The 24,231-nt window shown below is 37.5% G+C and overlaps 1 protein-coding gene across 1 annotated transcript in view; it reads left to right on the top strand.

Annotated features, from left to right (window-relative positions):
• The window catches only part of RHOBTB1 (Rho related BTB domain containing 1), a 51,731-nt gene that overhangs the window by 19,818 nt on the left and 7,682 nt on the right, over positions 1 to 24,231 (top strand). Inside the window, exons 2-6 of the mRNA XM_009290508.2 lie at positions 5,043 to 5,244; positions 5,602 to 5,705; positions 19,145 to 19,330; positions 21,089 to 22,056; positions 22,485 to 22,603. Of these exons, the coding sequence (XP_009288783.1) occupies positions 5,053 to 5,244; positions 5,602 to 5,705; positions 19,145 to 19,330; positions 21,089 to 22,056; positions 22,485 to 22,603 (1,569 nt within the window). The 5' untranslated portion in view covers positions 5,043 to 5,052. The remainder of the gene's footprint in view (positions 1 to 5,042; positions 5,245 to 5,601; positions 5,706 to 19,144; positions 19,331 to 21,088; positions 22,057 to 22,484; positions 22,604 to 24,231) is intronic.

Below are 24,231 nucleotides of genomic sequence, written 5' to 3'. Positions count from 1 at the left end.
ACATTGTAATTGTGATTGGCAACCTGTTTGTTTGAAGGACTTCCCGGTTTGCATGTTTGGTCAGATTACTTGAGACAGATTGGAATTATTAATTTTTTTCCATGGAATAACTTAAAGAAAAACTTCACTGAGCAGGCAAGGTTCTTACATGCTGTCACTCTGAACCTTCAGCTGAAGAGTTTGCTTTTAACACAAGAACTAAGTAACATGCTTGCTTGTTCTCATGCTAAGAGGTGCTATCTCAGTCTTAGAGGACGTGTTTAAGTACTGAGCTAAGGAGTAAATGCCTGCAGGATCACTCCATAATCACTGATTAATGTAGACACTCTTAGTGGTTTGTTTGTAGTGTTTTGCTGAAGAGAAAAGGGTTGATAATTAAGCTACTGCTCTTTGAAAAAAATCTTGGTTATGTTTTGTATATGCTAAGTGATGATTTAAAATATCTGGAAATTTCAAAATGTGCAGTTAGCTGCATAGGCAGTGAGATCCATAGGGGTGGATTCCTGATCCTGCACAGGGAACTCACTGTTGGGTTTGGATCTTCATCCACTTTCTTTCCAGCAGAGAAAAATGCAATTATAGCTTTAAATATATTACACTGCATTCTTAAAACAAGACAAGTTCATGATTAGGATCTGGTTATCTTGTATATGAATACACCTACATTAATACAGAGAGAGAGAGAGAGAGAGATTGTGTGTGTCTGTTGTGTTTAATCTGCGTACCAGTGGACTAGATAATCAAGTTATATGCTTCATCTACAGATCTTTTGGAAAATTTCTCTAGAAAGGCAGTGTTTCATTACTGAGGCTGACTAGCCAGAAGGACCTTCATGCTATGGCAACCACAACTGTTTTTTAGTGATAATAATAACAACTCATTCAGCAATGAGGAAAAACTAAACAAAAAACCAAGCACCCTACAGCAATTTGAGGTGAAGCAACAGAGAAAGAAATCAGTGACTGTAACCATCTGCAAGCCATGATTCAGAACAGTAACCTTATACGTCTTTGGAAATAAATCAGCTTTATTTGGAATAGTTCTTTTCTGCTAATCAAGTGAATTAATTAAATGGCTTTATCTTAGATCTTGAGTCTACTCACATCTCCTGATTTTTGGCTGCCTCTGTCTCCTCTTCTGTCTGCAAACAATCACAGGTGACAATGTAGAAATAGAAACATCCTAAGAGATTTTTGAGATCCTGTGTTATTCTTGTGGGTATCTTTTTTCATTTCCATCCATCTGCTCATCTTTCTTTAGAACTGGATTAAGCAGCTGAATCTTTCGCTGCTTTCTTTTGGGAACAGCCATATTTGATCAGATCTTTCCCCTAGTAGATTTCTCGCTGCTCCTCATTTGATCGCCTTTCTGTCTTTCTCTGGCTTTTTTGGCAGTTCCCTCTCTGAGACTGGTCACACTTCCAGTAACTTTCTTCTTACTTTACCCTATTTTGTTTTGCTGGTAAACTAAACTATTGCAGGTTGTAGGTTGGTTTTAGCAAGTTTTTCATTGGTCTTGGAATTTTGTGCTGGTTTTTTTAACTAAACTTTATACACGCTGGTTTGCTCTTGTCTAACCAGTTTTGTTTCAGTTCCAGTTGGTCTTCCCAGATGATACCGGACTTTCAGAGCTCAAATCTAGATTTTTTTTTTTTTTTAAGTTTTGTAAATACATGTTTAGCATTTTTAATCAGTGTGATTATATAATAGGTTTAGCACAAGCTTAACTTAGAGGCTACCTTAAAAAAACTAACCGTGGCTGTATTTTTGAGATCTTGTACATACTCCTGGCTTTAATCATTCTAGTAGCCAGAAGGCTTCTGGCTACATTTGTAAGCATTTAATCCACACGTTTTACTAATTGTTTATACTGTAATTTGTTGTTAGCATCTGTTTTTACTTGAGGTGTCTAAATATCTGTCCAGGCTTCTGTCTGTCAGTCTTTTCAGGAGTTATTTCTGGTTTAATCCCTTTCTGAAAACTAGTGAACAATCATAAAATGATATGCATTTTTAATACATAGATACTCTATATATACTGGAGTGGATTTAAGAACTTTCCTTAACATAGCCTCAAAGCTCTAGTTTTGTTTTTATTCCCAGTTTATTTTAATCTCTGTCCTGTGCAGTATTGAGTCACGCTAAAAATATCTTCGTTAGACTGCCATTGATCTACGACAGGGCATTTGGGCATGCTGTGTCTGAGTTCTGTGATAACTTTGCTTTAATTAAGTTAGTAAGTATATCGGAAATTTAAAAAAATAATAATTTTAAAATTTTCATGTGTTCCTTTTCTAGGATTCTCAAATAATTGCATTGATTTCTCTTGTTACTTTTATTTAGATTTGCCTATTAATTTTAAACTCATTTGTTATCCTCTTGGAAATTTTTTTAAGATTCCAGACTCTGTACTTAATACGTATTTTGTGACTGACTGAAGTGCATTTTTGCAGAACTAGCATTTAAGAACTTTTGAAGACTTTTAAAATCAGATTGTTATATAAAACCTCAGCTAATCTGTGTAACAGCATTTTAATGGAATATTGGGTTGGAAGAAAAATTGGTTTGGCATCTCTCTGCTTGGTAGTTTAAAACCAACCAGACACACTGGCTAGCCACGCTCCTTCATTTTGTTTTCTAGCCTTTTAAACTTTTCCACATTCCATCTGTGATGTCTAGTCCGTGTATGAATAAAATATGAAGTAATTTAATACCACATATTATGTCAGGGGGTTGCTGTTTATTCTCAGACTTGAAATGAAACTTTTTTACATTACATACTGAAACCTCTTGGGTTTTTGCTACTCATTCAGGGCCCTGCCTTTGAGGCCGTGGTGTACAAATATGTCTTATTCTCTGTAATGTGGAAAAAAACCACATTGGTTTTGTACTTTTATTTATATCATGACTGTATTCTTGGAAAGGATGTGGAGGAGGAAAGAGGAGTTAGCTCTCATTTCTCTTCTTGTATTTGGACTCATGGAGATGGTACAGAGCCCATGGGCCATCCCAGGTATCAGCCTTGTGGGAGCTTGCATCCAACAAGCAGCTGTGGTTGGATCGCAGACAGGTAACTGGAAGTCTCTGTAGTCCTTTACCTCAAGACTAGTAACCTTCCAGGATGCAGGTTACAGCTCAGATGAAGGGATAAAGGCAATATCCTAATAGCTTTGTTTTCTTATCAGCTAAAACCTCTGTGCTAACATAGCAGGTTGGTATCACAAGGCCATTAGGGTTTACATGCAGTAGATATTGTGCATGTATGTTTGAAGCCATGTTACTTGCTCTACATTTGGCAGATTGCAAAGCTCTAGTCGTGCAACCATGAACTTGTGCCAGGATGAAGAGTTTCTGGACCCATGTTTCAGTCTAGTGTAGGACAGCTCTCTAAAATGTATTCTTACAAGCTCATCTGTGCTGTAGCATTTCCAGAAGCATTCAATGTCTGTGAAAACATATCAGTGTGACACAGTAGTGGCGTAAACTCACCCTTGCACCTTGCTGTCTATGTGGTCCCGAACTCCTTCCGTCCACACGTAAATAAAGATTATAACTATACTTCAGCCATTATAGCTATTAGCATGCATTCCATGCTTAAAATTTTAAATAAATGGGTAACATGTATTTCTAACACTGACTTTTGTTTCTTGGTTTACATCACTTTAAATAACGAAAGAATGCAGTTAAAATTAGTGTTTGGCTAGTAATTACTAAACATGCTTTTTCTTAAATCAGAACGTAGTGCCTCTGACAGTGAAAAATGGACACCAAAACAGCTTGTATCTATTATTTTAAACAGCCTGACAGTTAATATATATTCTATATTTATGTGCGAATGAGATGTGAATATTAAAAAAGGTATTAAAGCAAATAATTTGGTTTCTTTGTCTGTAGTACTTTCTTCTCAGGAAAAAGGACGACACCACTCCACATGATGACCTGTGTTTTGTCAATTAAATTGCTGTAGGTTTCCTTGCTGAAATAATTATTAGGAAAGCCTTCCTGAATATATTTGTGCCTTGCATTTTCCCTTTTCTCCCTCCTTGATTACAATTCCCTGGCAGAGACCCGATTTCTCAGCAGACTACTAGACATTAGAAAACCAAAATCAGCTATATCAAATTATGATCCCACATTTCTTTATATGAAAATCCCACATTCCTTTATATGAAAATGACAGACTGTAGTAAACATGCAGGAGTTGTTTTTAGTTTTTCAAATAACCATTTTTTCCAGCTTACATTCGTATCCAGGCATTTGTTCAGTATGTTGCCATAGAATATCTAAGTAAATGTTTTCAATAATAACTTTCCATGAGGATAGTATCTTCAAAAATCTCTTTCTCTTCACTTTCCATTGTCATGTGAAAAAGAACTTGTAGGTATAGATATGTGTATTTGCAAGTTCCTGCTGGGCTGTTTGGTTTCATTTTAGCCCATGATCTGTACAAACTTCTCCTTGGAAAACTAAGAGTGTGTGATACATGCAGGATATAGTGGGAGTTGTGGTTTGTAGAGAACAGAGTCTCTGGAGTCATCTTACAAGTCAGTTTTATTGTGTGCATATAACTAAAACCATCTGTGTGACTTGCTGTTAGCAATATTGTTTGGACAGCCCTAAATCAAATCCTGAATGGGCAAGATTACAGAAGGCAGGTTTGTACTGGTATCCTTCAGGTTAAACCCACTGTTGTCCAGTCTTTTCTCCTTCTTGGCATAAAAAGTATTAGTAAGAGGTAAGTTTGTGCTAGCTGTCCTTGTTTCACCAAGATCTATCTTCTGCAAACAGGCTTGTGTTTACAGAAACCAAAGTGAAAATAGCATGTGAGCAGTATAAACCAACTGCGGTCAAAACAGTTGTGCATTTGCATAACTGTGCGGTATTTAAAGGAAAGGCTAGCTTACTTTGGTACAGTTTACTACTAGCTTTTCCTTAAGAGTTTGTCCTCTTCATGCATCTCAAGAAGTGGAAGTAGAAGGCTCTGACTCTAAATAGCATTGTTTTTGCACAGTAGTAGAAAACAAGTTTAACTGTCTTGTTACAGTTTTTGATAAATGGACACTGACATGGACTACGAAAGACCCAACGTTGAAACTATCAAGTGTGTGGTGGTTGGAGATAATGCAGTGGGAAAGACTCGTCTAATTTGTGCAAGAGCATGCAATACAACCTTGACTCAGTATCAGCTGCTGGCAACTCACGTACCAACAGTCTGGGCCATTGATCAGTACCGTGTCTGCCAAGAGGTAAGGACTGCAGGTGTACAAAATATGGAGCACATGCTGTGAGGTTGTACTGTTATTTATTGGCAAGCCTTTCTTTCTCAGGATGCAGCAATGAGCTCACAAGTATTTTATGCACGGTCTCTACTGCAGCCATGGTCTGATATGCATCTCCCCGAGTCTCTCATTCCAAAGTAATCTTTTTATCAAACCTATTTTTAGGAAGATGCATGTTCTGCCTGTTTTATAAAATACAGTATTTGCTGAAAACTATATGTGATAGAATCTTGGTCTAGTATGCTTTGGACCTTCTTACGGGGTGAATTAGAAATGTACTTGTTTGATGGAGGGAAAGAGAATGTTATGTGTGTTCTGTTCTAGGTCCTTGAACGCTCAAGAGATGTTGTGGATGAAGTGAGTGTTTCTCTCAGGTTGTGGGATACATTTGGGGACCACCACAAAGACAGGCGCTTTGCTTACGGAAGGTAAATTGATCCAAGCAAAATTTAAAGTAATATTTGTAGTAAAATTTTAGGGCAGAAAAAAATTGCAAATCTTAATTTTGAAAAGGAATGATTTAACAATCAAGGGTATTCATATTCCTGCCTACTGTGAAGAGGATTATCTACAGGAAGGATTAAAAAGATATAAATATTTTAAAAGCAGCATAGTTTTATTACGCTACATTTCCTTGAACAGCCTGCTAAGCTCTCTCAACAACTGTTGTCCTATTCAAATTTTAAAGAACATTCCCCAAAATAAGATTGTAGTTTTGCAAAATTTAACATTAGCATTCCCTGCCTGTATAAGCAGTGTATGATATAATTGCCTAACAAGCAACTAACAAGGAGAGATATTGGGAAACATCACTCTCACTCAATGAAATACTTATTTTATTAAAACCGGTGATGTTGAATGGGCAGCTAACCTCTTGAGAGTAGAGCCAATTTCATGAAAGGTGAGGATCTTCTGTATTTTCTTAATTAAAGCTGAGGAAAAGAAAGGTTTTTCTTCTATAAATATCAAGTGTCTGCTAGTGAATCGATTAACCCTGGAAAATCTAAAAAAAAAAAAAAAAAATTAAAAAAAAGAAGTAATTAGATTTTTCCAGCATGTATAATATGTATAATATAACTTCAGCATAGTTTCAACAAGGACTGAAGCCAGTGATAGTCTTTCTGTTTTGTTTAATGGTAATTAGATCTGGCCTTGTGACAGTACAGACAGCAGAACAGCTGAGTAACAGACATTTGAATACACATATAATGAGAACAGATTACCTGTATTGGGCACATACTGAGCTGAAGATGGATTTTGGACAGATATTTTCATAACTGACATTTGAGGGAGGTCTCGGTCCTCGCACGTTTTTTCATCTTCTTGAACTTTTTCGTATCCTTTTCATACCTGCTTCAGTCACTGCAGATGATCAAACTTCCATAGACAGATATTTATTTTTTTTTCCATCTGGGAACACCCTTTGTAGAGTGTCTGTCCCAGCTTTGGATTACATGTTGCCAAAATGTACTGTCTTACTGTTTTCGTTCTCTCTGTGCTACCTCATGAAACAAATGACTTGGAAGGATGACAGTCTTTTCTTTTCTCTACTCCTTAGAACCGCTGGAGAGGGTTCTGTTGATGGAATCCACCAGTTGAATTTTCACACTGTAAAACTCTGTATGGCAGTTTGTACAAACCCTCCTTTGTATATAGCACTGTGTTAGTTGTGTTTTCACAGAGTCATGAATTACCTTGAATTTTGTGTCAGGAGCTGAAGTAACAAGACATCTGGGCTACACAACCTGTACTATTTGTAAATAAGCTTTGTGAGTGGGGGAAGTTACTGATTTTAAGGTAGTATTGACTTTAATATTTAGTGCTACTTGAGTATGTTAATAGATATTGTTTTACCTTTTGTCAGCATATGGAGCCTACTTTGATAAATATGGATCAACTTAACGTTTCCACTAACTGTTCCTCTTTGATGTGGCCTCCTGATATTCTGCAACAGATACTGTGTCACTGAGAAGATTACTAGAGATTAGGAGAACAAAATCAGGCATGTTCTGAACTCTGATCCCACGTTTACTGACAGGACAGGAGAGGGGGGAAACAACATACTTAGATTCTAATCCTGCAAATGCCAAGGAGGATGTGAATAACTTGAGATCTCGTGGGATTAAGGATATAAACACAGTGATTCATTCGTGATGTTAGCAGAACTGAACCTGTGTAGAATCAGGTTTGCTATACCCTGATTAACTTAAAAAGGCTGTTCTGGAAATCTGCTGTTCTGTTAGTGGTTTTTCTGCAAGTCTGTTAATGCAGAAAGTAACTGGAAACTCTAAAGAAACTATTTTATAAATAGAATTTCAGTTGTAAAATTTCCTAATTGTAGGCCCTGATTAGGTACTTCATTGTTTTGAAAGGTATTAATGTTTCATTTAAAACTAACTGTTTAGTATTTTATCTATTTTAGCATTTGAAAAAGAGATTTCCAATACTGAATGTTCACATTTATAGGAATTTATTTTAAATCACCTCTGTACATTGAACTGCAGTCTACTCATAGCTGAGTCAAATCTTGCAGTACAGTGAAAGACGTATTTTATGCCAAACTCTCAAGGCTACACCTACAAGTGCCCCATGTTTCTGATTGTCTGAAGGATCTTATAATAACATAACTCTTTGGTTCCCTTCAACATTTTTTATGCATATGCCCTTTGTGCAGGGAAAGGCTTATTTCAGCCAAACACTCAGCCAAGACCTCTAATTGTTCTAAACGTGGTGTAACAAGAACCAGCAGGTCATTAATTGACCTGCTGATCGTTGGAAAAGATTGTTCCATACAGTTTTACACAATGTTACATAAATAGGTTATGCTATAGATGACAGGGTGAACAGTTAATAGGGCTTGCAGCAAAGATCAATCCTTCTTAATTCTTTATTTTTCACAGATAGAAACATGAAAGGAGAATGACAAAAGGAATGTGTTTTCCGTTATTTTTGTGTGACAGAAAGAGAGAAACATTTGAATGCCACTGAGGATGACATAGTTAATGTTTCTACTGCCATCCTTTAAAATGGGAGTATGGAGAGTGAGATCCAGCTTGCATTCTGCTGTGTGGTGTTTAGTTTAATAATCACAGTCCTCGGGGAGCTTTGGGAAACAGTTCCTGACAGCTTGAGGGAGGGAGGGGGATGTGGCTGGAGGGACTTGTGGAAATATTTGCTGCAGTTTTATAGCATGACATTTCTTTTTCCTTAAACTAGAGTATGCACTTTAGTTTTGGAAGTATCCTGTTCAGTTCAGCTTCGGCGCTATCTGATGCCAAACAATCATTTGCTGATATTGTCCCACAGGGTTTCATTTGATGCAAAATCACTCCAGAATGTTGTAAAATGACAATGTCTTTGTTATGATTAGCATACTGATTTCCAGCTCCTAGTCACCCCTTTGTTTAATAACAGTCTAGTCTCAGTGCTATTGTATTCTCTAAGCCTGCAAATAAGGTGGGAACTTCATATAAAGCTCAAGTTGTTATTATGTACCAGTTTCCCTGGGAGGCACAAAATTGCGTGTGTAAAGACATGAAAACATCTTAATTTACATTTCAACTTGTCAGGATTCACTATCCTCTGTCCTCCTGTCCAATCTGGTTTTGAATGAGAGTGTCAACATATCATCATGTTCAAACTAATTCTAACAGCAAAATGGGAAGAAGACTGGCTTGCACTTTTTTTCCTTTTGCATCCTTTTCTTTTTTATTTTTTTCAGGTAAACATGTTTGACTACAATTTGATTAATATCCTACGTATCCTGTTTTTTTATACATGCAGCTCTAGTATGTGTAAACATGAGCACAAATCTGCAAAGAGTTAATTCAGTCCCAATCAAATATTTATTCTCAATACCGTGGATGTGGTTTGTCAGCTAATTCAACCAGAATGATTTATTTACTTGCAACTTAAATATGAGCTGTAGACCAAACAAAATCTGTTCATACAGCACGGACAGAAAACAGCTTTTTCCTCGTGACTTACAAATGTGAATGAGCCTTGCTGTGAGACTGCTGACAGAGCCTCTTAAAATATGTTTAGAGTATTTCCTCTGTTGTGAATGGATTTCATAAGCCTTGTGGGTATTGTATGTACACAGAGGGATATGTGCATTCATCTTTTTCTGTGTGATTACAATTCCCTTGACCAGTTACTTCAATGTAATTGAATCCATAGAAATATACCTTCTGAACACAGCTGAAAAGGGTCCATGAGAATAGGGGTTTATCACTGATATTTGAAGACTTCCACCGATCTCTTTAGGGTTGTTTTGTTTTCTGTTTCTTTTTCTTAAAGGACAGTGATGATGATATTTCTATAAAAACAAAACCCTGCTAGCTTTGATGTAAAATAGTATTTGCATTCAGCAAACTCAGTGAGATTAGGGCGAGGTGGGTGTCTTCATAGAGTTACTCAATTTGCCTTTAGTTAGATCAGTGCCCTCTGTCACTCACCGCCTGTGCCTAAGCTGAGAATAGGCCAGCAGCTCCTCTCCTTTCTTCAGAGGAGGTCCAAGGTTTCAGAAGTGCTTTGAATGAAAGTCCACACTTTCCCCTGCAGTCTTGCTATCCTTGTTTTTATGTTACAATAATTCTCCACCTTCCATGTGCCTTACGAGCCATTTGCTGGCGTGGGTTGGAGGGGATCATCAGAGATGTGTCTGATGTGTCTTCACAACAGTAGCACTTAAGAGACACAAGACAGTCTTTTGCTTTGTTAGCAAAGGGTCAGCTGATGGGCAATCCAGTTGTTTTCAGATGTCTCTCACCTTGGCCACTTCCTTTTGCTACGTTTTGCTGCCACAAAAAGTGATATGCAGTATCTTCGAATCATCTTCAAATACCAAAATTTGTGAGCCTCCCCATCTACTTTACAGTGGTTTATAAGCTATTCAGGTTCTTCATCAAGCAATCCTGAAGAACTCCTGTAAAAAAACTTTTTTTTTATATTTATTATTTTTTTTCTGTTTTGAGTTTGAGTCAGATCAGCCCCAAGAAAGACTAGAATAAGCAGAGAGGTTCACAGAGATAGATTTCTCAGGTAATTTTATTCTGATATGGTGTGTGTATGCACTAGTTTTTTCTTCTTTGTTATCTACATTAACATTTGAGGCTTTTTCACTTAGTCGATGGGAAAGTGTATGCTTTATATACTTAAACCAGTAAAATTAATGCAGATCTACCACTTTTCTTCTCTGCATCCCACCACGGTTCCATATCGTGGGTAGAAAGAGGTTGCTATGGAATTGCTGTTAGGAATCCTTCCTTCTTTAAAAAGGTATGTGCCAAATGACTGTTGGTAGGGTCTGAGGCTCAACTTGATATGCAATCTATCTATAATAGAGAGACACCTGTAAATGCTTTAAGCCTTCCTTGACTGGAGTGAAAAAGTATGTATCAAATGTTATTTGTGGTATTTCATAATTTTCCATTTTTCCTTGCTCTCCTAAGTCAGTGGCTGAGTGGCTGGGTGGGAAGAGGGCATTTGGGCTCTATCCTAAAAGACTGCAAGGCAACATCAAAATCTTTTGGAAATGCTAAACCTGGGAAGTGACTTTCCATCAAAATCTTGATCTTAGTGAATTATTTCTTTGTGAATAGGTGCTAGGTGGATAGCTTGAGCTGTTTTCTACTCCAAGGGTCTCAGGATCTCAGTCTGGATTTCCTCATGCATATGTCAGAATATGGAAACCACTCTGCACAACCAGATACAACTGTTTTAAACTGAGTTCTTATTAATAACTTTGTGACATCAACTTGCCAGTTAAATTTGTTGACAGGTTTTTTTAAATAAAAAAGAGGAGGAGGCTGGTTTTGGTGATAGCCCAAAGAAAGTCCGTATTTTCTCCCCAGAGAAAGAGATGCATTTAGCACTTGTTAATGTTCAGTTTTCATGTCTTCTGTGACTTCAGAAGTCACTCTCATACTGGATGCAAACCAAACCCTATCATTCTTTCATCTTCTCTGGATTTTTACCTCCCTTTGTCTTGTCCCTGGCTTCCTATCTGTGTTCTTCATCAGTACCTATACGGAATCACGCTTTTACTGATTTTTGGGACCTAGCTTTGGATCTTCCTTTTTCTTCCCCCCCTCCCAACGTTGAAATATTTTTTTTTATTCTAAACATGTTGCTTCAAATGATGTTTTAACTAAATCTCTTCTTACTTCTTTTAAACTCAATATGTTTTTCTGACTGATCATTGGTTCCTGGGTTTTTTTTAGAGGATGGGGCCAGGAGTAAAGAAAGGGTTCATTTCTTCTTTCGTTTATTCTCCTGCAGTATCTTTGATGAAAGTTAGTTGGTTCTCTGTAGAGAGATAGCATGTAGTTCTCATCTGTAAGCTGCCTCCTTACAATAGCAGAAAATTAGCTAAAAAAGCCCACCTTTCCCTATGTTTCTGGTCTCTCCATTGTTTTGTGGATTTATTTCTCGTTATTTTATTTTCTGACTGCTGTCTGGTGACAGCAGTCATCTGATATGTCTTACAAAAGCATTTTTAGCTATATTCTTATCAGTCCCTTTGTATGATATTGTGAGTTTTGGTGTTTGCCTCGGGTTGATCATATGTGTTCCAGCTAGCCCTGTACCTTCTCTGGCTCTATCATTTTCTTTCATCCTTCTCCATTGATTTGGTGTTCAGGCTTTGTGTCTTACTTTTATAAACCCTGACTTTGCATGTGATACACAGAGTATTTCAGTCTCAATTAACTATCTCTAGAATTCTATTTATCATAGAATTTTTATTCCTGGGTTAGAGATGCAGTAATCGAGATCTCTGCTCCAGGGAAGGGAAAAGGCATGTATTGGTATGTTATGGTGGATGTGTATGCTGCAAACATACCTGATTCGAAAGATAGTTTTACTGAGTCTACCAGCAAAATTTGGCCCAGAATCATGCTAGGGTACCTAGCAGGCAGCCTGTTTCAATTGCAAAGTTCTATTTAGCACTAAGATGGAATTTTTCTTATGTAAATGCTGAACCAGAATTATGGGTGAATTTACTTCTTATAGCCAGCAATAAAAAGAACTAAATTCCAAGACTGTGTAAGCAGTCCTTTAAATGAAAAATAAAATTGTTTTCCTCTTGTTACATTGTTCCACACGACTTTGCCATTCTTTTTAGCGCTATTGCTGGTTAGGCATTTGTACAGTAAGAGCAGCTCATACACGCTTCTGCAATGGAAAATGAGATATTTTAATCATTCTTTGTGATATCAAAACATTTTTTGTCATTCTCTGTAAATGCACCACTGGTTTCCCAGGAGTACCTCAAAGGAAATAGAAGAGATTTTAAAATATGCTTAACATTTAAGAATGATGTATTGTTTGTAAGAAATGTATGGGAAAACTCTTTCCACTTTTGAAGCACAGTCTTGAACTATGCAATTTTCTTAAAGGTAGCTTTATCTTCTTTTTTTATTACTGTTGTTTCCTACTAAAAATGATGTTATAGAAATTTTAGAAATAGATCTGCATGCTACTCACCACAAAATCTGAATATATTTCAGGGCATTTTGACAGTTTCGCACATTACACCAGTACTTAAGAAGCTTCACTGCTGTCGGTAAAGTATAGAACTAATTGATTCTCCTGCTCACATCCAGGGCACTGCATGGTCTTGCCCTGCCTTACCTGGATATCTTCAGTTCTTCACATGCCAGGCACCCCCTGCATTTTAGTTTTCCTAGCCTCTCATCTGTTTTGAGTGTGTGCACATAAGTCCTGTGTCTTATGTGTCATTTTGTTATGCTCACCAGTTACTTAATGAATTTCTTCTCATTTCATGTGATGGCTGCAACTGCATTTCCTAAAAACTGAGTCCACTTAAAACATTATCAGCCTTGCTTATCTGCACAATTTTTTTTTCAGCTCAGTGAGATGCATGCATGAAAAATGTTATGTAACTGAGTGAACCTCTCTCTTCAAAATGTATCTGGATTGACACGGAGATGTAGCAGGGTTTTGTTCAGCCATAAACGAGATTCTCAATTTAATTCTTAGATGGCCTTCTACTGCCTGAACCTACTGTGTTTGGGAACTTGGGAGCTGGTACTTGCACTCAGGCTGCTTCCCTACACAATCTTTCCTTTCAGGTGGTTGAAGGACTACGCAGGCGGACACTAGAGATAGCTCTTGTCAAATTCTGGTCTCAAGTGGGATAAGTTCAGCTGTGATGCAGGTGTCTGAGGAATCTTGGGTAAATTATGGGAAGTGTGTAAGGAAAAAAAACGAGGGCAGAAGGACTAAAAGCAAAACAACTTTTTATTGATAAATAAATGTCTAAGGATTAGCTGTTCTGGTAAAGTCAAGAGAGTCTAACAATTTGGATGAACCTCTACCAAATTGTTTTCTCTGTAAAATTCTAATAGACTCCCTTACTTCAACCTTGCTTCTCAGAGAAAGCTGATATCTAAAAAGAGAGAAGAAAAGAGACTATAATAGGACAAATCCACTGGGTTTTTTTTCCCCTCCCCCCCAAGTCTATTCTTAAAGTTTGATTTGATTAAATATGTGCAACAGACTTCTTGTCAACCAAAATATAATTTGTCTATCCTTAAACTGATTCTGTCAGATTTAACTCTTGGGTCTTGTTTGAGCTCTTTAAAACAAAATACGTACTTTTGACTTGTCCTCTAGAAAGATGAGAAGATAGCATGGCAATACAGTTCAGTCTTCCTCCTTTTCCTCTTTTCCACTCCCTGCATTGATTTCCAGAGCAGAGACATCTCCTCTTCATATTCTGTATTCCTCACAGCTTTATTTCTTCCCCTTTCCAAACTCAACAGTATTAGTCCATGACTGTATGGCAAATGATACCCCTTACACATGACCAGCAATTCTTGCGTGCAGCATTTTTTCCCAGTAACTTGTAAATTATAAACTAGGGGGAACAACTTCTTCCTAGGTAATGCAGTGTGTATATTTCAGAAGGCAGCCTGTTTCTTTAATGAGACATAAATCCATGTTAGCCTACCTGCAGCCAGCACTACAGTTTATAACTCTAGATTCAGACTATGAAACATTAAACTTTTAAACACACTTGCCATGGAATATATGAGATATCATTTAATATTGCTGTTTCCTTGAAGTTCTGTCTATAATAAGAGTATTAGTGAAGATGGAAAGTATGTAGCAGTTTCTCGCTGAGAGATGGATCGGCAATGTGGTGTGTAGGTACATCTGCAGTGCAGCTCTTTACACCAGCTCTGGAACACACATAGCGTGTAAGCAGATGAGTCTTTCAAAATCTGTCCCAAACCAATGGAGTGCTCTGGAGTGCTCAGCTCCAGCTAGAAAACATTAACTTCTCTGCTGCTTCTAACAGCTCCATCAGAAAGGCTTGTTACATAGCTAATATACTGCTTTTCTCCCCCATCTCACGAGTTTCTCATTGTAGTGATTGCAGAGTAACTTCCAGATGGTTACAATGGTTGCCTGTAGCTTGACTACTGCTGAAGCCTGAGGTTGATAATTTAAAGTTGTCTTGTCTTTGTCAGTGCTATACTGCTTGCTTTTCGGCAGTGACTTGGACTGCTCTCTGTACATCTGATACAGTCCATAACTCATACACTAGGAGCTCACAGGATGGCAGCATGCCATGTGCTGATTCCTGCACAATCTGATTTGGTTGTCTAGAGGGCTTCTTTTCATTCTGTGAAGTCTAAAATGGGGTAGTTGCTTCCATCAAAAGTTCTTCTTACCCAAGTTTGGGAAAATATCACTGAATGCATTGAGGTAATACCTACATTAGGTAGATGGGTTGCTTCTCAAAATGGTGGTAAGGTTCTTTCTTTGCCCACAGGAGCCTCCTACAGGAAGTCCATAGCTATGTTTAGACCAAGCTGGGCTGACTTCAGATGTGTATGTTTTGCATTAAGAATTACTTCTGCGACTCCAAGGGGAGCATTTGAAGTGCTCTTACACTGCTCTTACGCTTTAATGTGAGACTCCAATGCTGGAGTCTGGTCAGCCAGGAAGTGACAAAGATGTTGAGTGGTGGTTGATTTGCCTACAGCTGAGAGAATCTGTTTCCCTTTTCCACCTGCCAAGTCCCACACATCTACGTTGTGTTCTCCCCTGTTTGGAGCCCCAGTGAGTAGAAAGAAACCTTTTTTTCTTATATTGGTGATGCAGAGTGTTTCACTGGTGGTTGATCACATGCTAGAGCAAGTCACACAAGTTATGAGTTTTGGTGATACTTAAGCATGTTCAGATGTTTCAAATAATAAGAGTAGATGATTCACAGTTTCTTCTGATAAACCTATGAAAAGCAGAATGTAAGAATGACTGAGTTATGCATTTCCAATATGTACCACTGAATCAACAAGACAATCTGTTGGATATCCAAGCTACCATTTCTCTTTGCTGAGTTATTTGTAATACTTATCTTTGTTTCTTGTGATACTTCAGTATCAAACATCAGTATATGCTGTAAGTGTAATCATATGCTTTTGTTGTATTTAACGAAGGTGGATGCCCACAGTGCCTTATCTATTGCCCATCTCAATTGGATGGTGCTATAGGAGGAATGTGATGGAGAAGTTCTAAAGCACTTTTTGGTATTCAAGTCCATGGAAATGTTTCTCGAATCATTCCTGAATTTTACTGCGAAATGGTTATGAAATTTCTTTTCAGAAAAAAGCTGTTTGTGAATATATTGCTGCAGAGAGAAAGAAGAAAGCAGAAGTAAACCTGATTCATCCTTTCTCATTCTCCAAGTAACCAAACCACACAAAAATGGCAATAAATTTTTTTTTTTTTTAATCCTATCCTTTTATGTTCCCTGAGAATATGAAAATGGCATTGGTAAATTTTTAATGTTTTGGAAATATTAATGCATTATTTTAACCTGACAGGTTCTTGCTTTTATGAACAAATGTCAAACCAAACTTTATACTGAGGTAAATGTGCCTTGACATTAATCGAATCATTCCTGAATTTTACTGCGAAATGGTTATGAAATTTCTTTTCAGAAAAAAGCTGTTTGTGAATATATTGCTGCAGAGAGAAAGAAGAAAGCAGAAGTAAACCTGATTCATCCTTTCTCATTCTCCAAGTAACCAAACCACACAAAAATGGCAATAAATTTTTTTTTTTTTTAATCCTATCCTTTTATGTTCCCTGAGAATATGAAAATGGCATTGGTAAATTTTTAATGTTTTGGAAATATTAATGCATTATTTTAACCTGACAGGTTCTTGCTTTTATGAACAAATGTCAAACCAAACTTTATACTGAGGTAAATGTGCCTTTGACATTAAAAGGAATTAAAGGTATTTTAATTAAAGTTTCCGAAGGACAGTTTTCCCCAAATGTTCAGTCCTATGTAGACAGTTAATCTTCCTCATATATTACTGTCTCCAGTTTGTACTAATAGTGGAAAATGTGCTTATGACTTCAATGAAAATTTAATTTATTATGATAAGGTGGATGTATTTTGTGAGCTAGCAGACCCAGCTGTGGTGCTGGTTCAGCGTGTGAACTACGTCACTACCCAGTGATTTCCTATCCGTCCTGCTTATGGCAGAGGACTATTTATTTCTCCCTGTTCAGTACAGAACTCTCAGGATATTCATTTTATGGGGAAGTCCAGGTTTTCACACAGGATAAATAATATGCAAATCATATTTTTTTGTCTCTTTATTCTGTTTTTCACTTCATTCGGAAGGCAGTAAGATGGAAATGTCCTGTTAGTGCAACACTCTGTGTGTTGTGAGTTACGAGTAAAGAAACCAGCTTTCCCCAGCTCAGTTTTATGGTCGCCCAGGGAAGGTCAGAGGTGATGAGTTGCTCAAGAACCACATGCAGCTCTGTGGCAAAAATGTGAGACTCCCTTGGCAAGGGCTGTAACACAATCAGGGCTGTGCTGGGGCCAGTCTGCTGGATAGTCTGGGCCTGTCCTGTCCAAGGAAACAGATCATTACTGGCTCTTCTCAGGAGCCCAGATCTGTGGCCAGCCCAGCATCAGTCAGCAGCAGCGCCATGGGGGAGCTGTTATCATCTGCAGCCTGTGAACTCCTGCTGGAGCTCTGTTTCCTTTTGGTTTTCTGAGAGGTGTGATGTGTGTCTTGTGGTTTGTAGAGTCAGGAGGGTTGGATACTCGTGACTGCAATTACTTGGCTTAGGTATTAATTTCTGAAGGATGCAAGACAGTGTGTCTCTCTAAGATGCTTAGTTATAGTTAGCACCAGCCAGACAGCCAATGCTTGCCTCTCCAGCAGTCCTGATGATCTTGAATTAAACAACAATTGACCAGATTAGAATATGCGTAACACAATTTTTTTTTATTTTAGCTGTACATTGATTTCTCCTTTCTGGAAGCTAAGCAAATGTCTGCTGGGGCCTAGGTTTTACTCTTACGTGACCTTGAATAGAGCAAGTTTGAGTTTAAAGGGTGTTTGCCTCAGTTATGTAGAAGACATAACTGAGCTGCTTACCACTTTGCTATTTAGTAGATAGCTTTCCAATTTGAAAAGGCCTTGTTTCTAGATGTGACAGATGTGTTGCAGTTTATATAAGATACAAACTTGGAGCAGGAGCATTTTTCTTGCATTAAATTTATGCTCACAGCAGTACCTGTATTGTATGCAGCTATCTTTAGAAACGGTCTTGCTGGATATATCTGTGCCCTCAGTGAAATGTAGAAAGCAGCAGTACTGAGGACGTATTTCATTATTTAAAAGGTGAATGTTAAGATTCACTGCTGCTGCTCTATACATTACACAAACTGCAGACACAACACATTTGTGCTAAATTAAAGAATAATAGAAGTGAGATAGACATGATATTGCTGAGCTTATCCTGCTGACAATTTTGTAGCAGTAAGTTGCCTCCTCAAAATGTCCCTTCCCCTCAATTTTTCTTACGAGTTTCAATTCAACTTTTTTTCTTCTTTTCTTTTTTTCCCCATGAGAGACCCAAGAGCTTGAGAATTGTTTTGTAACATCCCATCCCAGTTTATAAATAATGAAATTGCCTGAAGTTAGGAATGCCCTGAGACAAGTATTCAAGCATTTCTCTGCCTTAGGGTGCTAGCTCTGACAAGAGTTAGGTGGTGGTTTAGTGGATGAACTGTCAACCTTCATCCTCATACTTACAATTTATAAAGCAAGTTTATTTAGTGAAGTACTTTTTGTTTTCTTAAAACCTTTAAAAGCCTGCAAATATTGTCATGCTTACTCTGATATAAGCCACTGTCCTATTCTACACTTTACTGACCTTATTTTCATCGTAATGTTTATTTTTGCTTATATTGTAGAAGCGGTTATTCTGCAGTAATTTGCCCTTCTAACAGGTTATTTATTAAAGATGTTAGAGAATTGCTGTGCAAAGTGCATTGCAAAGGAGACCACCTCAGTGTCTAAAACAGTGCAGTAAAGGTATTTCTCCATGACAAGTTCAGAAGTGATCTGTGTCTGCCTGTGTGGCTGTTCTGAAGTCTTGCGTAACTCCTTTCTTAATTCCTAAGCACCAACGATCTTTGAATTGCAATTTAGGTGTCCAGTCAGCAGAATTATTTCTTGAGCCATGACAGCCTGTGAATAACTGTAGCGTTAAAGTAGAGAATGGCAAGCCCTACCTCTCTTCTTAGTGCTCTCTTCATACGTGCAGGGATCATCTCTCAGCATAGAGGGGCAGTGCTTCCTAGGTATGTGGCTTTGTGCTGCCATGCTTTTGTGGTGAAATGTGTAGCTTCTAGCAAACCTCTGCACAAACAACATGTATTCTGAGATCTGGGTGTCAGTGCATTTTTTCAAAGTGTAGAGTGGAGTAGCTTTAAGCTGGAGTGATGAAAATAGGTGAAGCTACAGCGGAAAGCATGTTTGGTGGGTTTTAATTGGATATTTTCTTGTTGCCTTTCTAGGTCTGATGTTGTTGTTCTGTGCTTTTCAATTGCTAATCCTAATTCCCTGAATCATGTGAAAACGATGTGGTATCAAGAAATCAAGCACTTCTGTCCTCGCACACCTGTCATTCTGGTAGGCTGCCAACTAGATCTCCGCTATGCAGATCTTGAGGCTGTTAACAGAGCCAGGCGGCCTTTGGCAAGGTAAAGTTTAAACAAAAATAAGAATTTTAAAAAATCACCTTGGTAATCAGGTACAATACTTTCAAAAGAGAAATGATAAAGCCTAGTTTCCTTTTTTTGTAAAATGAGAATATATGTGCTTTCTTCTTTTTAATTCTGTTGTCTGGGTTGGTTAGTTCTTTAACACATGCAGTTATTATATGTTTCCCACAATATTTTTGCACATTGGACTTCTAAACTTGTTTGGGTGCCTGAACACTATGATAATATAGAGATAATAATGGTTGCTGGAGGTTTTCATGTATGTCTTTCTCCATCTGAACATGTGTATCGTGTCCTACCCTGTCACTACTGTCAGGTACTGTTTTAAACTGACAGATTCTACTCAAGTTTTCTTAATTCTCAATTACTATTTTTTTGTAGACGTAATCCTAGATCATGACAGAAAATAAAGTGGTTGCAAATTAAATTTTTTAAAGTTTTGAGATTAAAAGAGAGTTTGAGATCGTTCTGGAGAAGCTTTGTTTTTCCCAGATTCAAAAGACAAGCATTCACATGTTTAAGCAAAACAGTCCCACAATTACCTGCTCACTTCTAATTTCCTCCTTTTATGTGAATTTGAATGAGACCACGTTCATGGAAATAATATCTGTGATCTTGTAATTAAAGACTGTATTGTAACAAATTTCCATAAAGGGATTGAATTAGTATTTCATGGGCTCTTAGAAAACTTCGCATTGCATCGCATTCAAATTCTTGACTCGGCAATATGATTTTCATAGGTTGGTTTGTTTATTAAACATTTCTTCATTGTGTGGGTGGGGTGGGCTTTTTGGTTGAGTCTTCAAAAGGAAATGTTTTTTCAAAACTCAAAATTCTTCTTCTGTCCTAATCCTCCTTTCTGATTTCACCATTAATAAAGTTTGAATCAGTAGTCTGCATGTCTAGCACAGACTTCTGCCACCTGAACTGATTATTAGCTGGCAACTAAAGCAAGCTGTTGTCTGGAGTGTGTTAAGTCTGTGCCAGCTTGTGTCTGCCCAATATGGTATGCTCAGAGAACGCACTGTTGGGTCATGTCTTCTGGTGAGCTGATTTTTTGTTGCGAAAATGGATCCTAGCCCAGACTTTTTTCTGGTTTGTTTACCCTACGTCGTGTATTAGAGCTGCTCTGGAAATTCATGAGTTCCCACATAATGCTTCTACAGCCAAAACAGGCCTATCTCTTGAAGGGTACGTTCAGTTACACTTTTGTCATAGGCTACTATGATTTTCTTTAAAAAGCATAAGGTTAAGAAATATTTCTCATTTCATATTTAGCTATATTTGTGGCGTTTCTATGTCATGAGAATTTCCATTTGAGTTTAAATGATGGATACAAAGAAAGATACTGACAGAATATCTGAGTAGAAAGGCATGTTAGGAGGTTTTTTAAATAATGAAAGTTCTCAAGCATCCTATCAACTTTTTTACTGTAAATTTCCCTTTAACAGAGAGAAGCCTTGCTCCATTTTGTGCAAATGATTTCTACATTTATTTAGTAACATTGCAAAGACACCACCAAACTTAAAATTACAAGTATGTGCTATTCTAAAACTCTCTGGAGTCACGGTTGTAGATTTCCAAAGGGCTTTGTGGGCTTAATTTTATACTTTGTTTCATTTGAATTATATTTATCTCAGAATTGGTGCTGAGACATTTTGTAAAATTCCATGCTTTCTGGAGTAACTTTGTGATGATCATTGTGTGTGAGAAGGCTTGTTTTTTGTTTAACCCTAGGCCGATAAAAAGAGGAGATATTTTGCCACCAGAAAGAGGCAGAGAGGTTGCCAAGGAACTTGGGATACCATACTATGAAACCAGTGTGTTTGACCAGTTTGGGATTAAGGATGTGTTTGACAATGCAATTAGAGCTGCCCTGATCTCCAGAAGACACCTACAGTTCTGGAAATCTCATTTGAAGAAGGTCCAAAAACCTTTGCTTCAGGCTCCATTCCTACCTCCAAAAGCCCCTCCTCCAGTTATCAAAATTCCTGAGTGTCCCATACCGAGCATGAATGAAGCTGGATATTTATTGGACAGCCCACTGTGTGCAGATGTTATGTTTGTTCTCCAGGAGCAGGACTACATTTTTGCTCACAAGATTTACCTAGCTACCTCCTCTTCAAAGTTTTATGACCTTTTCTTAATGGAACGTGAAGAAAGTCCAGACTTGGATGAAACACAGTGTAATAAAGAAAATACAAATAAGGATGTTCTGACAAGTCACCTTGAGACAAATGGTGACAGCGATGAGACATCCTTGAAATCTGCTGATGTTAAAATTCCCCCACCAGAAAGTACTGACTCTTTAAACATGCTAGAACCCGAACCTGGTGAAACAAATTCTGCAGCAAGATCTCTGTCATCCTGGGGTAAGGGGTTTGTTAGTGTGCATAAGGAAATGCAAGTGAATCCTGTCTCGAATAGGACGTGTCCTGTAACTGTGGTAAAAATGGATTCATCTGTGCAGGCCGGACCTTTTAAAACTGTTTTGCAGTTTTTATACACAGGGCAACTGGATGAAAATGAGAAAGATCTCACAAGACTAGCTCAGATTGCTGAAATCTTGGAAGTATTTGATTTGCGAATGATGGTGGAGAATATTATGAATAAAGAAGCCTTCATGAATCAAGAGATTACTAAAGCATTTCATGTCAGAAAAGCTAATCGGATAAAAGAGTGCCTTTGCAAAGGGACATTTTCTGGTAAGTAAATACATGCTTTAACAGGAAAAGCAGTAATTCTTTTCTCATTCATGTTACTGTTGCTTCAGAGACTTCAAAAACTGTGACAGCTTACGTTTTTCTGAGAGGAGGGATGAGCCCAAAATTATAGTGTTACTCAGGGCCAACTGTTCCAACCTGGGATTCTGCAGTTTAATTTCTCAAAATCTACACACAAGCTTTTAAATAAGTGACTGAATTTTCCAGAGTGTTGAACATCCAATATCCACCTTTTAAGTGAGGCTTTTTATTTAACCGTATAAAACGCTAGAGTTATCTTCGGGGTGGGGGTTGTGGGAAGTGAAAGAAGTCCTTGGTTAACAATGTGCAAGTGAAACATACGTTCTTGAGACGCAGTTTCACTTTAAACGCAGATTTGCAGCATGCCTGTTTCTTTGTTCCCATGGCAGATGTGACATTTAAATTGGATGATGGAACCATAAATGCCCACAAGCCACTGCTGATCTGTAGCTGTGAATGGATGTCTGCTATGTTTGGAGGATCATTTATTGAAAGCTCAAACAGTGAGGTATTTGTCCATTTTTGTCCATTTTGCTTATAATGTCTGATGGATTTAGGGTGATGGAAGCATCATTTTGTATCTATTTGAAGGGTTGCAATAATCCCTGGAATGATTCTTTATTCTTCCCTTGCAGACCTGGGATGCTTTTCTTCTTAAGGCATTAAATTAGGATGCCTAGGAGGATAACATATTTTCTGCAAGGCATGAGACTTCCTCCAATGCTGGAGTGTGTGTTTAAACCTGAAATCCTTCAAAATATTAAATATGGTGGGGGAATTAAATATGGATTTGTGAATTTCTTTAAAATACGTTTTAAAGTTGTACGAATATATATTTATACAATCAGAAGCATTACAAAGAATACTTGGAGCAGGGGCATCGAGAAAGGAATTAAAGGGAAAAAAGGTTAAAGAACATGGAGTGCTAAACTAGAAAAGGGGGCTGACTTCACAGTACTTCAGTAGAAACTAAGCTCAGATTCTCTAGTGCATCAGCTTGTCCTCTTGAGTAAAGCAGGTATAAAGTACAGTATAAAAGATCTCAATGCTTTGAATTAAGATTTTGCAGCAGAAGCCTTGTATTTTCAGGTGCCTTAATGGTCTGGTTTTCAAATTCTAAACACTCTGCTAATATTCTTTTCTTGTGTCTTATCCATACCCAGGTTTTGATTTTTGTTTTGATTTTTCTTGTTCCTTTCCATACTTACGGGTCTTGTTTATATGAAGAGTTCAGATTTTGTGTGTTTAATATTCTGGAAGAATTTGTTCTACTTAGATATTTCTTGCTTCGTCTAATACAGCTGTAAACATAATTCCTTTCCCAGAGGCATGCTCGACAAGTGGCTCATTAAAAATACATAGTTTGATTCTAGTAAGCAACATGGCAATGAAGAATATAAATTTATTTTCTACCAGCCTATTTCTAATGATTAACTTAACAGTCTTAGCTCATCTTTCCAATTTAAAATATTTAGCTTCCATTTTGTAGAGTTTAAAGCACTCAGTAATGCTTTCAGAAGTTTTAAAATATAGGCAGATATGAATTGAATTTTTGGTTTCCTTTGACTGATTTACAAAAAAATAAAACCATCTACTTTTTACTTATAACTTTTTCTGTATTTGGGACACAACATTTTATAAACTCATTCACTGAATTTACTGTTCTCTGCACTAACAAAAATGTATTAATAATGAATGAGTTTCACAACTAGCTCCTCTTACTTGGAGAACTGAGCTGCTTCCCAGAGTGGCTGATATGCATAAGAGGTTCGTGCTGTAGCATTAACAGATCTGGGTTTGAATCCCACCCATCCAGGCAGAGCTGAAAGAAAAATTCACAAGCCCTCAAAGGTTAACAACCATCTACATGACAACAATTAACCCCCTTCTAGCAGGAAGTATGTGCTGACTGCTTCCAAGCAGTCAGATTAAGTTGCATGTACATTTAATTCCTCATCATAATTTTATTATTATTTTTCTGCTCTGCCTCTTTTTTTTTTTACTGCAAGTTCTTCAGAATACCACAGTGCATTCTTCAGTGCCAGCATCTCATAGAATCATAGAATCATGAAAAGACCTCTAAGATCATCGAGTCCAACCGTCAACCCAACACCACCATGCCCACTAAACCATGTC

Source organism: Aptenodytes forsteri, unplaced genomic scaffold (assembly GCF_000699145.1).
Source record: "Aptenodytes forsteri isolate BGI_AS27 unplaced genomic scaffold, ASM69914v1 Scaffold349, whole genome shotgun sequence".
NCBI lineage: Eukaryota > Metazoa > Chordata > Aves > Sphenisciformes > Spheniscidae > Aptenodytes > Aptenodytes forsteri.
Note: the sequence above shows the minus strand (reverse complement) of the source record. Positions and strands in the feature narration are given on the sequence as shown.